General features: G+C 37.0%; 1 protein-coding gene across 17 annotated transcripts in view; it reads right to left on the reverse strand.

The window, feature by feature from the left end:
* The window catches only part of USH2A (usherin), a 1,013,951-nt gene that overhangs the window by 729,304 nt on the left and 269,879 nt on the right, over window positions 1-14,768 (reverse strand). For all 17 annotated transcript variants that reach the window (XM_055581875.1, XM_055581867.1, XM_055581860.1 and 14 more), the window contains 2 exons: window positions 4,912-5,107; window positions 830-1,471 (listed from right to left, as the gene is read on the reverse strand). In XM_055581875.1, the coding sequence (XP_055437850.1) occupies window positions 830-1,471; window positions 4,912-5,107 (838 nt within the window). The remainder of the gene's footprint in view (window positions 1-829; window positions 1,472-4,911; window positions 5,108-14,768) is intronic.

Raw genomic sequence — 14,768 nt, forward strand, 5'->3', positions numbered from 1 at the left:
TGGGTTGCACTTCTTTCTCCAAGGGATCTTCCTGATCCAGTGATCAAATCCATGTCTCCTACATTAGCAGGCAGGTTCTTTACCACTGAGCCACCAGAAAAGCCCAAAAAATTTTAAAAAATAATAAAAATGTAAATGAAAGTGAAAGCGAAAGTCATTCAGTCATGTCTGACTCTTGGCGACCCCATGGACTATCCAGTCCATGGACTTCTCCAGGCAAGAATACTGGAGTGGGTAGCCATTCCGGTCTCCGGGGGATCTTCCCAATCCAGGGATCGAACCCAGGTCTCCCACACCGCAGGCGGATTCTTTACCAGTGAGTCACAAGGGAAAATGTAAATAAAGCCTTAACATTTTTTTTAAAAAGTAATTTTAGATGTTTCTGTATGATGCCAGGACATATAGCTCGTTCAATAAAAACACTTAGCATTTATTAAGAAAGTTCATCATCTGAGTATCTAGCATTGTGCAGATAATCAACACAAGTTTCCTTTGTCTGGAATATAAAATATATTCTTGCTTTCCTTAGCTTTTATTTAGTTGCTAAAAGGGGATTTAATTCAAGTTGAGAAATGAAATAAAAGTCTCAATTATTAAGCGTCTGAATGTGGCATTGATCTAAATGGTCACCCCAATATAGAAACACAAATATGTCACATAATCTTTAATAGACCAAATAGTTATATCTCTATTAGATAACAATATAAATGCAACAGTCATATTGGAGATTATTTTTTTCAGAGTCCTAACCAAGAAGCAAAGAGGAATCACCTGATGCAGAATGAAAAGTAAGTCATCTTGTACCGAAAATGTAACACATTTCTCTTACCTGGTTGACACTGATTACACCTTCTTCCTTGACGATTAGGCAAACACGGGCACTGGCCACTGAGTGGGTCACAGATGGTCCCAGGTAATGTCCCCAGGGGGTCGCACTCACACACCTGGCAGCCTTGAAAACTGCCAACGGTCACATGGTACCTGTGAGGCTCACACTGATTGCAGTGAAGACCCGTTACTCCTAATTTGCAGGGACACTGTCCTGTGGATTTGTCACAGAGCAGAGAGCCATTTACGGTCCCAGTCCTATCGCAGTTACAAGGCAGGCAGAGGAAAGAATGGTTTTGCGGCTGGTAGAAGTACCCCTCCACACACTCACTGCAGCGTCTTCCCCCAACATTGGGCTTGCAGACGCACTGTCCCGTCCAAGCATCACAGACCGTCCCAGACCGGGACCCCGCCACATCACAGTCACAGGCCTTACAACCGGTGGCGTCCAGGCCGTAAGAGTGTTCTCTGCAGGTGTCACACTGAAGTCCTTTGGCTTCCTTTTTGCACTCACACTGCCCAGAAAGAGGATTGCAGAGTCTGTTCACTGAGCCGTGGAGGTTACACTGGCAGGGCTCACATCCATCGTCGTTAAAACTTTGGAGAAATTTAAACCCAAAATTGCAGTGATCACATCTGAGCCCTAAAGAGAAAAAATATGTTTAAAAAGGTAGAGATGTGAAAACAACTCCATTCAAGTTTTCAAGATCGTCGAAGTGCAAACAATGCTGTTACAGACATTTAATACAGACACAATAAAACATGGAGTGTTTTCTTCACAAGTAATGCCAGAGAGGGCTGATAGTATAGTCAAAATATGATGGCAATATTTAATTTGGTGCCCACGTACCACATTAATTTTTGCAATGTGCTTTATAAGATTTTATTTATTACTTAATTCCAAGAAAAATTCTTAATGCAAATGTTCCCTCTGTTACACATACTGGAACTCTCTTCCTATACAAACATCAGAACTATTATTTTGAAATTATTTAACTATATTAAAACCATCATTCTTATTTTATCTTAACAAAGTATGTTCATTTAAAAGTTGAGAGTGAAATACATTTTCTAAGCCATACAGAAGAATTATGCATTACTGCATAAGTTATTTTCCTAGAAATCAGAATCCATTCAAAATGTTTAATAAATGTTAACCTGATAACTATTTTGTTGAAAGAGTACACATCTTACTTCTGAATATCACACATTTAAATAATTAATATAAATAAAAGTTATCCAGAGCAATTTTATTTCAATGCTTTTATACACTCCTATATTTTATCATTTTCAATTAGTATAAATTATGCTCTCCTTGGCTCATAAAGCAATCACATTACTTGTCATATTGTGTGATTCAGAACTTACCTCTTTAAACACTAAGTAAATTCTGCTGTTTGTATTATTTCTACTTAAAGGAGTACATACATATATACATTTCACAAACTGAGAAAAATGTTTTATCACCTATACTTAAATCTGACAACTTTGTTGAGTTTCAAAAAAGAGTACTACAATGCAAAGGAATAAAAAATATTCTTGAGTAGTAAATGTTGAGATGCAAAATGCTTTCTTTAGCTAGTTTTCACATATGCATGATTTAAATAACTGACTATGTGAGGCTGAATCAATTGAAACATTTCAAGCTATAACAACATTAAACAATTAGTCTTAAAATAACAGCCAAAAACACAGTCAGGCGCCCATATGCAGAAAAGCATTTCCTAAACCAGAAGGAAATGCATAATATATAAGTATATATATGGATAAAAATTCAAGAACTCCAATGGAAGGCAAATTCTTTAACAGTGATGAATGACTCACCTAAGGCATATCATTTAATTTCAATAAGGAAAATAAAAAAGGACCACTATTGCTGCAAATTTTAAAAATAACTGTATTGTTAACAAGAATTATGACTCATTTTGAACTATTAAAATTGGTCTACATGGATTCATATCATATCAGTTTCAAAAATATGCGCAGTGCTTATTTGAATATGCCATACATATTCCTGACAGGTAATCTATTCCTAACGATACTCAGGAAGGCCTACAGGGCATCACATTCAGTGTTAACAAGTACAGGCGAGTTAGCACACTTGGCATTTAATTCACATTCCTCTCCCTTTTTATTCTAGATGAATGACCTACTTTAATAAAATTATTGGTGCTAATGTATTTTACTGGTGATAGAATCATTAGTAAGATTTAACAGTTTTGTGAAATCTAACAGTTTGCTTTCTGAAGCACAGACAACATACACTTGTGTTTTCTGTTGTTTTCTTAATCATACGAACAAAGTAAAATTGAATGGTTACTTGTAGTCCCATTAGGAAAAGAAACATATAGACATATCCAGTTTACATTTTTATTAAAAAAAAAATGCATATGCAGAAGTAACTCTAGAGTTAATAATGTCAAACTGATGATTTCATCTTTAAAAATATGTATTTATATTTTCCTGCAGAAAACTACCAAGATCATCCAATAATACAGGTAAATGACAGCAAGTTTGTAATAAATTCCAAGTAATGTGTGATGTTTTTCTTCCTTAAGCTCTGGAAACTATCACAGGAAAGATTTTACTGATACAGAGATGTAACCATTTGATTGTCCCTAAAGATCTCTCTTTAAATTTTGTTTTCACATCTTGAATTTAAAGTATATCTTATATCAAAGAACACAGGATTCTATATAGATTGAACATGAAAAACTTCATTCACTATCACAGATAGCACTTATACAAAAGCATGCTTCTATTTATAAGTTACTCCTTTTTTTCCTGAAAAGTTAGTTTTTGTATGCCTGAAATGCATAAGGGCAAGTTATGATACAGATTCTTATTTAATCTTTCTTTAAACCAGAGAAATCTTGTATAATATAAAGCAGGCCCATATTCTTTCATATTAAATTAAAATGTTTGTCTAGCTGTATTGTACAAAATGACAAATGTATAATCATATACCTAAAAGGTAAAGAATTTGCTTTAGTGTTATATCATAGAAATGAAAATGTTATTCCAAGTGATATGTTCACATGTTTGTATATATGCATGTTTGCAGGCGTGTGTGTGTTTGTGTGTCTGCCAGGCATGTTTTTATTATCATAAGGTTAGGGTCAGTATAAGAAAAACCATGGAAGACTTGGTGTCTTGAATGACAATAGAAAGGTAAAGGTCTTTTTTAAACTTCCTATACAAACCAAGACATGTTCAGTTACAATATAAGACTTACTTTATCAGGAAACTTTCCTCTTATAATATTCTCATATATCAAAATTTCAAAGTGCATTATGTACATAGTGCATTTCGGGCACTTGATAAATTTTGTCCTTATGTGGCTGTGGTTCCCCTCAAAAATGTTGGATGTAATAAATTGCTATAATCAAATCTAATTTCTGAAAAATACCTGTGGGAGTAACAAACAAAAAAGCATGTCTTGTATAAAAAAAAGATAAATAACACCAAAGGTAGCTGTTTATTATAATCAGCTTGGTGCTGAATTACAAAATTAAAATTATGTGGCCCTTTATAACTAACCCTAGCAATATACATGATCTGTGGAATTATGTTGACTTATTTTGCATTTCATAGGAACAGTTCAAAGAAATATAATAGAAAAAAAATGGAAAGATTTATCACAAAGGACCCTGTAGCACAGAACATTTTGAAAAAAAATCCATTTATTTTAGTCTATTAAGAAAACTAGCATGGAAATGATTTGCTTAGAACTCATTAAGTGTAAAACATTTTGAAAAGTGCTAATTCTCTAAAAGAAACATCTATGAAGTAAGCAAATTATATTTTTCTATGACTTATTAGTATGGGACCATGTGAACTATTGCATCTACGGAATAAAGAAACTTCTAAAGGATTGATTAAACTAAGCTTCAAGCTGCAGCTTGAGAGAATTATTAATTTAGTCATTTTTAGACAGTTAATTTCATCCAAATTGTTTTTTTTTTTTTTTCCCAGCCTGCCTTGAGCAAGGAAATTTGCTTTACGTTTCAGCGAAGAAATCAAATAGAGGATTTTATTCCAGATGGTAATAGAGATGTGACTGCAAACTTCTGCATTACATACCAATAACATTCGCCTTGCACTTGCACTGGCCTGAATGTGGGTGACAGGTAATATCTCCATCCACTGTCCCAGAGGTGTTACAGCTGCACGGACTGCAGCCGTCAGGATCCCGCTCCTGGAGGTTGTAGAATCCGTTCTGGCACTGATTGCATTGTCTGCCAGACACATGTCTCTTACAATCACACTGGCCTCCGATCTAGAGAAGATACAACATTTTGTAGAATGAGGAACGTATCTATTTTTAGATAATTTGCTCATTAGGTACAAGACAGGGAGGGCGGGGAGGAAAAAACTTTAAATGTGAAACAGACAAGAGGGTAATAAGGTATTTCTCTTCCTGACACAGAAACATGGGAGAGCTTCAGCAGGGTGAATATATAGAACTGAATGAAAATAAACCCACAGAAGTCAGTAGTATATGACTAAAAGGGAAGTGGAATTAAGCCTTCAGCACCTTATGAAGAAATCAAAATATAGTCATGCGGAGACTGAAAATAGAAATGGGCCGTAGTTAAGTTAGTCTTTTACCTATACCTTTTTCATTCCTCTCCTTTACTCCTTGATCCAGACTTGTTCTGTGCATGTCGATGCTTCAACTAAGAATCTTTCTATAATATCATCCCACCAAAGTTTTAACAATGTTTAAAATAAAGTTCATAACAGCATCCATTTATGCCTACTGATAATGATCTTAACAATGTTTTTTTCGCACAACTCCATTCAGGAATATTTCAGCATATTTATGATTCATTTATATTATGATTTAACCATATCGAGTGAATTTAACTGATTTACATTCCCATCCCAAAGAAAGGCAATGCCAAAGAATGCTCAAACTACACAAACTACCACACAATTGTACTCATCTCATATGCTAGTAAATTAATGCTCAAAATTCTCCAAGCCAGGCTTCAGCAATACATGAACCGTGAACTTCCAGATGTTCAAGCTGGTTTTAGAAAAGGCAGAGGAACCAGAGATCAAATTGCCAACATCCGCTGGATCATGGAAAAAGGAAGAGAGTTCCAGAAAAACATCTACTTCTGCTTTATTGACTATGCCAAAGCATTTGACTATGTGCATCACGATAAACTGTGGAAAATTCTCAAAGAGATAGGAATACCAGACCACCTGATCTGCCTTTTGAGAAACCTGTATGCAGGTCAGGAAGCAACAGTTAGAACTGGACATAGAACAACAGACTGGTTCCAAATAGGAAAAGGAGTACATCAAGGCTGTATATTGTCATCCTGCTTATTTAACTTATATGCAGAGTACATCATGAGAAATGCTGGGCTGGAAGAAGCACAAGCTGGAATCAAGATTGCCAGGAGAAATATCAATCACCTCAGATATGCAGATGATACCACCCTTATGGCAGAAAGTGAAGAGGAACTAAAAGCCTCTTGATGAAAGTGAAAGAGGAGAGTGAAAAAGTTGGCTTAAAACTCAACATTCAGAAAACTAAGATCATGGCATTTGGTCCCATCACTTCATGGGAAGTAGATGGGGAAACAGTGGAAACAGTGTCAGACTTTATTTTTGGGGGCACCAAAATCACTGCAGATGGTGACTGCAGCCATGAAATTAAAAGATGCTTACTCCTTGGAAGGAAAGTTATGACCAACCTAGACAGAATATTGAAAAGCAGAGACCTTACTTTGCCAACAAAGGTCCATCTAGTTTTTCCAGTGGTCATGTATGGATGTGAAAGTTGGACTATGAAGAAAGCTGAGCACCAAAGAATTGATGCTTTTGAACTGTGAGGTTGGAGAAGACTCTTGAGAGTCCCTTGGACTGCAAGGAGATCCAACCAGTCCATTCTAAAGGATATCAGCTCTGGGTGTTCTTTGGAAGGACTGATGCTAAAGCTGAAACTCCAATACTTTGGCCACCTCATGCAAAGAGTTGACTCATTGGAAAAGACCCTGATGCTGGGAGGGATTGGGGGCAGGAGGAGAAGGGGACGACAGAGGATGAGATGGCTGGATGGCATCACTGACTCGATGGACATGAGTTTGGGTGAACTCCAGGAGTTGGTGATGGACAGGGAGGCCTCGCGTGCTGCAATTCATGGAGTTGCAAAGAGTTGGACACGACTGAGCGACTGAACTGAACTGAACTGAAAAATATTAAAAAGTTACTTGTTTTAGAGCACTGTCAACTAAAACATTATCTGATTAAAGGAATACTTTTCTTCTTTGACCTATTGTTTGAGAATGAAAATACATAGACTATAAAATAAAATGCTCATCTACTATCTGCACAGGTAATGCTATGTTGGTTAAAGAAAGAGCTAAAACCTTTCACAAGGGAATATACACGTACAAAATGTGAAATAAGTATGAAGATTTCAATAACAACTTAGGACTTTCATGAGAGATGTGAATACAGACATTAAGTCTCTTATGAAACCACTGGCATGTCTCCTGGTGACTCCCTTCCACTCGGACTGAATCAGCTTGCGACCTTTGCATGCAAGGTTACCACACAAGGAGGTAAACTACACGTGGAAAGACGTGGTTTGATTTACCTTTAAAATCTTGGGATATCCAAAAATATCACATGAGATTAGGATTCAGTAACAAAGGTACAGAGAAGGGATTTTATACTAAATAATTTTAAAGGATCTATCACTGCCTAATTTTTCATCTAGGAAATAGGAACTCACTGAAATCATTATTTAAGGATAAGATAATTGACACAAACTGTATAACACTCTGAAAAACAAAGGTTTATACATGTACTATATAAAGCTATAGAAAATAATGAAAAACAGTATCAAAGACATGTATAGGTCAAAAAGATACACAAGGAAAGTAACTTGCCCCCTTGTGTCTGACTGTCTATCCCAACCCCACTTTTACCCAGCCCCATGGAATCCAGATTATTACTCAAAACAGGGCTTTGATTTGATCTATAAAATTATTGTTGTTGTACATTCGCTCAGTGGTGTCTGAGTTTTTGCAATCACATGGACTGCAGCACACCAGGCTCCCCTGTCCTTCACCATCTCCCAGAGCTATTTCAAACCCATGTCCATCAAGTCAGTGATACTATCTAACCATCTCATCCTCTGTTGTCCCCTTCTTCTCCTGCCTTATATCTTTCCCAGCATCAGGGTCTTTTCCAATGAGTCAGCTCTTCACATCAGGTGGCCAAAGTATTGGAGCTTTAACTTCAGCATCAGTCCTTTCAATGAATATTCGGGGTTGATTTCCCTTAGGATTGACTAGTTTGATCTCCTTGTAGTCCAAAGGACACTCGAGAGTCTTATCCAACAACACAGTTCAAAAGCATCAATTCTTCAGTGCTCACCTTTCTTTATGGTCTAACTCTCACATCCATACATGGCTACTGGAAAAACCATAGCTTTGACTATATGGATCTTTGTCTGCAAAGTAATGTCTCTGCTTTTTAATACACTGTCTAGGTTTGTCACAGATTTTCTTCTAAGGAGCAAGCATCTTTTAATCTCGTGGCTGCAGTCACCATCTGCAGTGATTTTGCAGCCCAAGAAAATAAAAATGTTTCCATTGGTTCCCGATCTATTTGCCATGAAGTGATGGGACCAGATGCCATGATCTTCATTTATTGAAAGTTGAGGTTTAAGCCAGATTTTTCTCTCTCCTCTTTCACCTTCAACAAGAGGCTCTTTAGTTCCTCTTCGCTTTCTGCCATAAGGGTGGTGTCATCTGCATATCTGAGGTTATTGATATCTCTTCTGGCAATCTTGTACTTTATTCCAGCTTGTACTTTATCCAGCCTGGCATTTCCCATGATATACTCTGTATATAAATTAAATAAGCAGGGTAACGATACACAGCCTTGACGTACTCCTTTCCCAGATTGGAACCAGTCCATTTTCCATGTCCAGTTCTAACTGTTGCTTCTTGACCTGAATACAGGTTTCTCAGGAGGCAGGTAAGGTGGTCTGGGATTCCCATCTCTTGAAGAATTTTCCACAGTTTGTTGTGGTCCACATAGTCAAAGGCTTTAGTGCAGTCAATGAAGCAGAAGTAGAGTTTCTCTGGAATTATCTTGCTTTTTCTATGACCCAAGGGTTGTTGGCAATTTGATCTCTGGTTCCTCTACTTTTTCTAAATTCAGCTTGAACATCTCCAAGTTCTCACTTCATGTACCGCTGAAGACTAGCTTGAAGGATTTTGAGCATGACCTTTTTAGCATGTGAAATGAGAGCAATTGTGCAGTAGCTTGAACATTCTTTGGCATTGTCCTTCTTTGAGATTAGAATGAAAACTGACCTTTTCCAGTCCTGTGGCCACTGCTGAGTTTTCCAAATTTGGTGGCATATGGAGTGCAGCACTTTCACAGCATCATCTTTTAGGATTTGAATTACCGCAGCTAGAACCCCATCATCTCCACTAGCTTTGTTCATACTGATGCTTCCCAAGGCCCACTTGATTTCCTACTCAAGGATGTCTGGCTCTAGGGGAGTGATCACACCATCATGGTTATTTGGGTCATGAAGATCTTTTTTGTATAGTTCTTCTGTGTACTCTTGCCACCTCTTCTAAATATCTTCTGCTTCTCTTAGGTGCATACTGTTTCCATTCTTTACTGTGCCCATCTTTGCATGAAATGCTCCTTTGGTATCTAATTTTCTTGAAGAGATCTCTGTCTTTCCCATTCTATTGTTTTCCTTTATCACTTTGCATTGATCACTGAGGAAGGCTTTCTTACCGCTCCTTACTAATCTTTGGAACTCTGCATTCAGATGGGTATACTTTTCTTTTTCTCCTTTACTTTCACTTCTCTTTTTTCTCAGCTATTTGTAAGGCCTCCTCAGACAACTATTTTGCCTTTTTGCATTTCTTTTTCTTGAGGATGGTTTTGATCCCTGCCCTCCTGTACAATGTCACAAACCTCTGTCCATAGTTCTTCAGGCACTCTGTCAGATCTAATCCCTTAAATCTATTTGTCATTTTTACTGTATAGAAATCAAATAAATGATTTGATTTAGGTTATATCTGAATGGCCTAGGGGTTTCCCCTACTTTCTTCAATATATCTGACTTTTGCAATAAGGAATTCATGATCTGAGCCACCGTCAGCTTCCAGTCTTGTTTTTGCTAACTATGTAGAGCTTCTCCATTTTCAGCTGCAAATAATATAATCAATGTGATTTCAGTATTGACCATTTGGTGATGTCTGTGTATACAGTTGTATCTTGTGTTGTTGGGAGAGGCCACAAAAATAAGCTGCGTTACTAGCAGGTATGAGTTACTTATAGGGCCTTCCAGGTGGTATAGTGGTAATGAATCTGCTTTCCAATGCTCAAGGCACAGGTTCAATCCCTAGGTTGGGAAGATCCCCTGGAGAAGTAAGTGGCAACCCAGTGTAGGATTCTTGCCTAGGAAATCTTATTTGCAGAGGAGCCTGGTGTCCTACAGTCCATGAGGTCCCAAAAGGGTCAGACATGACCTGGTAACTAAAAAACATCGTGCTTTTGTTCAGTCGTGTCCAACTCTTTGTATTCCTATGGACTGTAGCCCACCAGGCTTCTCTGTCCATAGGGTTTTCCAGGCAAGACTACTGAGTGGGCTGCCATTTCCTCCTCCAGAAGATCTTCCTGACCCAGGAATCAAACCTGTGTCTCCTGGTCTCCTGTGTCTCCTTCACTACAGGTGGATTCTTTACTGCTGAAACACTGGGAAGCCCCAGCAACAAAACAACAGATGAATTACACATAGCCATGAAAATCTAACAGATCTTTGATTATGTCCTTAAAACACTTCATTACCATTTAATAAATTCCTTATTTTCTGGTTCTGGTTTCATATATCTTAGTCTTATTCTCCAGATTGCAAGCACCTTCAGAAATTGGACATACCTTGTATTTCTGTTAAAGAATAACCTTGTGTATTCCCCATGGGTAAAGAGTACTCTTTACAAAAATCTAGAGCAAGAATGAGTGAAAAGGTAAAGATAAATAAAAGTGTATTCTGCGCTAAGACATTATCTTCTTTGTATCTTGCTATATTCTTATTTAAATGTAAGACATGTATTATCTGGAGCTTCCTTACCTCTTAAAATTTAGGTAAGACTGTCTGGAACCCTCATTCAATTTCTGTTGAAGGACAAATATGCTTCTTACATTTTAAAAAATTCTATGTATACTGACATTCTTATGGTTACCCTGCCCCTAAATTTCTGCTTCTTCCATTTGGGAATCTTCTTGCCACCTAAGAGGTCTGCCCTATATCTTTCTAGACATGAAACTTGACTAATGTATCAATTTCAGAATAGGAACTCTTATTCTAAAAAATTAATATATCTTAGTAAATATTTGGAGTGAAAGAAGAGTGAGAACTCTGCTTTTCAATTTGTAGTATCTATTTAGTTTTCCTACTACTAGACATCTTCAAAAGGTTCTGTAATTCAGTCAGTTACCATTTCTGTGTCTTGTCTCTCCCTACTCCTCACCCTCCCCAATTGCTTATCTACTTTTCCTCTTTACACCTAACTTTCAGTCATCTTTTACATACTTCATCTAAAAAAATGTTCAATTTGCCTTGATTAGTGAAACACTTCGGAGAAGGCAATGGCACCCCACTCCAGTACTCTTGCCTGGAAAATCCCATGGACAGAGGAGCCTGGTAGGCTGCAGTCCATGGAGTCACTAAGAGTCGGACATGACTGAGCGACTTCACTTTCACTTTTCACTTTCATGCATTGGAGAAGGAAATGGCAACCCACTCCAGTGTTCTTGCCTGGAGAATCCCAGGGACGGTGGAGCCTGATGGGCTGCCATCTATGGGGTCGCACAGAGTCGGACACGACTGAAGCGACTTAGCAGTAGCAGCAGCAGTGAAACACTTCAGTCTTATGAAGGTATCTTTTCAGTAAACATCAGATATCTCCATATGAGAAACCTGGATGTAAATAATACAACTTTACTCTCATTTCATTAACACATGTAGTCTATAACTTCTCTATATAATCCATACCGTATAATGTGGTTTAAAAGTAAGTCATAAAAGGCTTTATAGATTATAAAATGAGTTCATTGTAATCAGTTTCTCAAAATTTACCTGAAAATACAAGTTTACTTCTGTACTAGTCACTGTAGATTCCCTTCATTTTATGTGAGGGAATATAAATCTACCCACACTCTAATACCAATTCCTGGCCACCAAGAGAGAGAGAAAAGTGTGATCCCCTCCCTTTAAAACTACACTTTCAAAAAGTCAGATACAACACTTTTCTGCTTCCATGCACTTTGATAGAATATTTTTAACATTTATCCTAAGTTGACTTATTAATTGGCCAGTATTAAGTCAGCAAACAGGATGCAAACAGAAGCTTGAAACGCTTGGAGATTTTAAATTGATTCTCTTGAGATGGGCTTGGAACCCTGAGGCCACTATATAAACATGCTCAAGCTATCCTGTTGCAGGATTTGAGAAGCTGTGGAGGAGAACATCCTCTCCTATCACCCCCAGTTAACATTCCGCTTGACAACCACTAGCCATGTGAGCGAGACCTTCCTGGATCATCTAACTACCAGCTGACAAGCTAGCTGAACACATCAATAAAAGAGCTCAGGCAAGATCAGTCAAGCCAGTACAGACCACCGCTGAGCCAAACCACAGAATTCTGTACTAAGTAAGTGGTTTTTGCTGTTTTAAGCCAACATTTTAGAAGTAAAATTAGCAAACAATACCATTGATCAGAACTTAAATTACATATCTATACCTAACTGCCAGGGAGGCTGAAAAATGTAGTTTATTGTCTATGATCACATGGCCAAATAATATTTAAATTTCCATTAATAATGTGGAACAAAAATAATGAGGTACAACTACTATCTCTAATAACAAATATATGTTCATACTTTAAGTAATAGGAGCTTTCCAGCTCTTTAAGGCTGAAAACACAATCTTGGTTGCATAAGTTTTGGTCTTGCATGCTTTCAGCCACATAAACAATAAGGGGCAAGGAGGCCCCCATGAGTTACAGTGAGAAACTCGGAAATAATTTTGATTAGCTTGGCTTGGGTTATATCTTTTCTTTTTTTAGTTTCTTAAGGTGGAGGTTTTTCTTTTACAATATAGAAAATTTAGAGCTTTTAATATCTTACTCTGTGTGTGTGTGTGCCTGTGTTAGTCACTCAGTAATATCCATCTCTTTGCAACCCCAAGGACTGCAACCTGTCAGGCTCCTCTCTTCCTGGAATTTTCCAGGCAAGAATACTGGAATGGGGTTGCCATGCCCTTCTCCAGCAGATCTTCCCAAACCAGGGATGGAACCTGGGTCTCCTGCATTGCAGACAGATTCTTTACCATCTGAGCCACAAGGGTGAACCAATATTTTATTAATTATTACTATATCAGTATCCCACAGTTTTGATAAGTTGTGTTTTCAATTTCACTCAATTCAAAATACTTATAATTTCCCTTCTATTTCCTATTTGACCCGTAGTTTGTTTAGTTGTCAAATAATCAAGGATATTTCAGAGATTTCCTTATTATTGATTTCCAATTTTATTTAATGATTTCAGTCAGATAACATACTTTAAATGACTTCCATTCTTTTAAATGTATTGAGACTCATTTTATGGACCAGAATTTGACCCATTTTGAGAGGTGCTTTGTGTAGATTAGAAAAATATGTATATTCTTCTGTTGTTGACTTGAGTGTTCTATAAATATCAATTACTTCATCAAGTTGGTTGATCGTGCTTAGCTTTTCTGTCAATTCATTCTATTAATTACTAAGAAAAGGATATTGAATTTTTTACCTTTAATCATGGAGTTTTATATTTCTCCTTTCATTTCTGTCAATTTTTTACTTGTACAGTTGCACAATCTCAAGTTGTTTGGTGCATAAATATGCCATGGTTGAGAATTCTAAGAGCTCTACATAGCAAGTATTTAGAATTCCAAATCCCTTTTTAAACCTACACAGTCAGGCACACTCATATTCCATCATGACATCAGTCTTATTGCCAAAAAAACTAAATTAAACAGCTCAATTATATTAGACCATCAACAGTTGGGGAATGGATGAGGTACAAGGCAGAAGTTGAAGGATTAGGTGAAAGTGCATATACTAAGATTAAGTTCACGTGTATGTGTACTTTCACCCCCTGCCACAATTCTCTTCCTCCCACACTGTTTCTAGAAAGCCATGAGCTAGGCTTATTTTCTATAAAAAGGAAACTGGAAGAGAAAAGCTATAAATATAAGATCTCTAGACTGATTCCTGGGACTCTGACCCCTACAAAGCTCACTTGCAGCTTGTACACACAAGAGTAAAGTAAGTTTAGAAGCCTTCCATGAGTTTATTGTAGAATTAAGAAGCCTTTAACCAGTTTGTTATACAGAGCAGGCAGCAAAATTTCCAACATGAAAAACCAGGACCAAGAAAGAAAAAGGAGAATAAATGATAATTTATAAGAGAAGAAAGGAATGCAGAGAACAGAAATATAAGCAACCAACCAATAATGAATGAAACACCACTGTACTATTATCTCCAGAAAGTTATGATAAATGTTGTATTCATTCAAAAACATAGAACAGAATAAACCTAGGAAACAAGTTGTGAAGGAAATAACTATTGAATATTGAAAAACAGGCCAAATAAACACCTCAAGCAAAAGACTAACAAAAAGTTAAGAAAGAATAATAACAGAGAGAGAAAAAAAATGAAGTGAAAATATAGAATTCCAGAAGGAGGAAAAACTTAGGGAGAAAATTATCAAAGCATTAATAAAAAATAAACATTTTCTTTACATGAAGCCATAGTTTAAAAGGCTTACCATGTGCTAGAAAAATTAATGGGGAAAAAAAAGAAATGACATCAAGGTAAAATCTCATGAAGCAAAGACTAGGA

This window comes from Bubalus kerabau, chromosome 5 (assembly GCF_029407905.1).
Source record: "Bubalus kerabau isolate K-KA32 ecotype Philippines breed swamp buffalo chromosome 5, PCC_UOA_SB_1v2, whole genome shotgun sequence".
Lineage (NCBI taxonomy): Eukaryota > Metazoa > Chordata > Mammalia > Artiodactyla > Bovidae > Bubalus > Bubalus kerabau.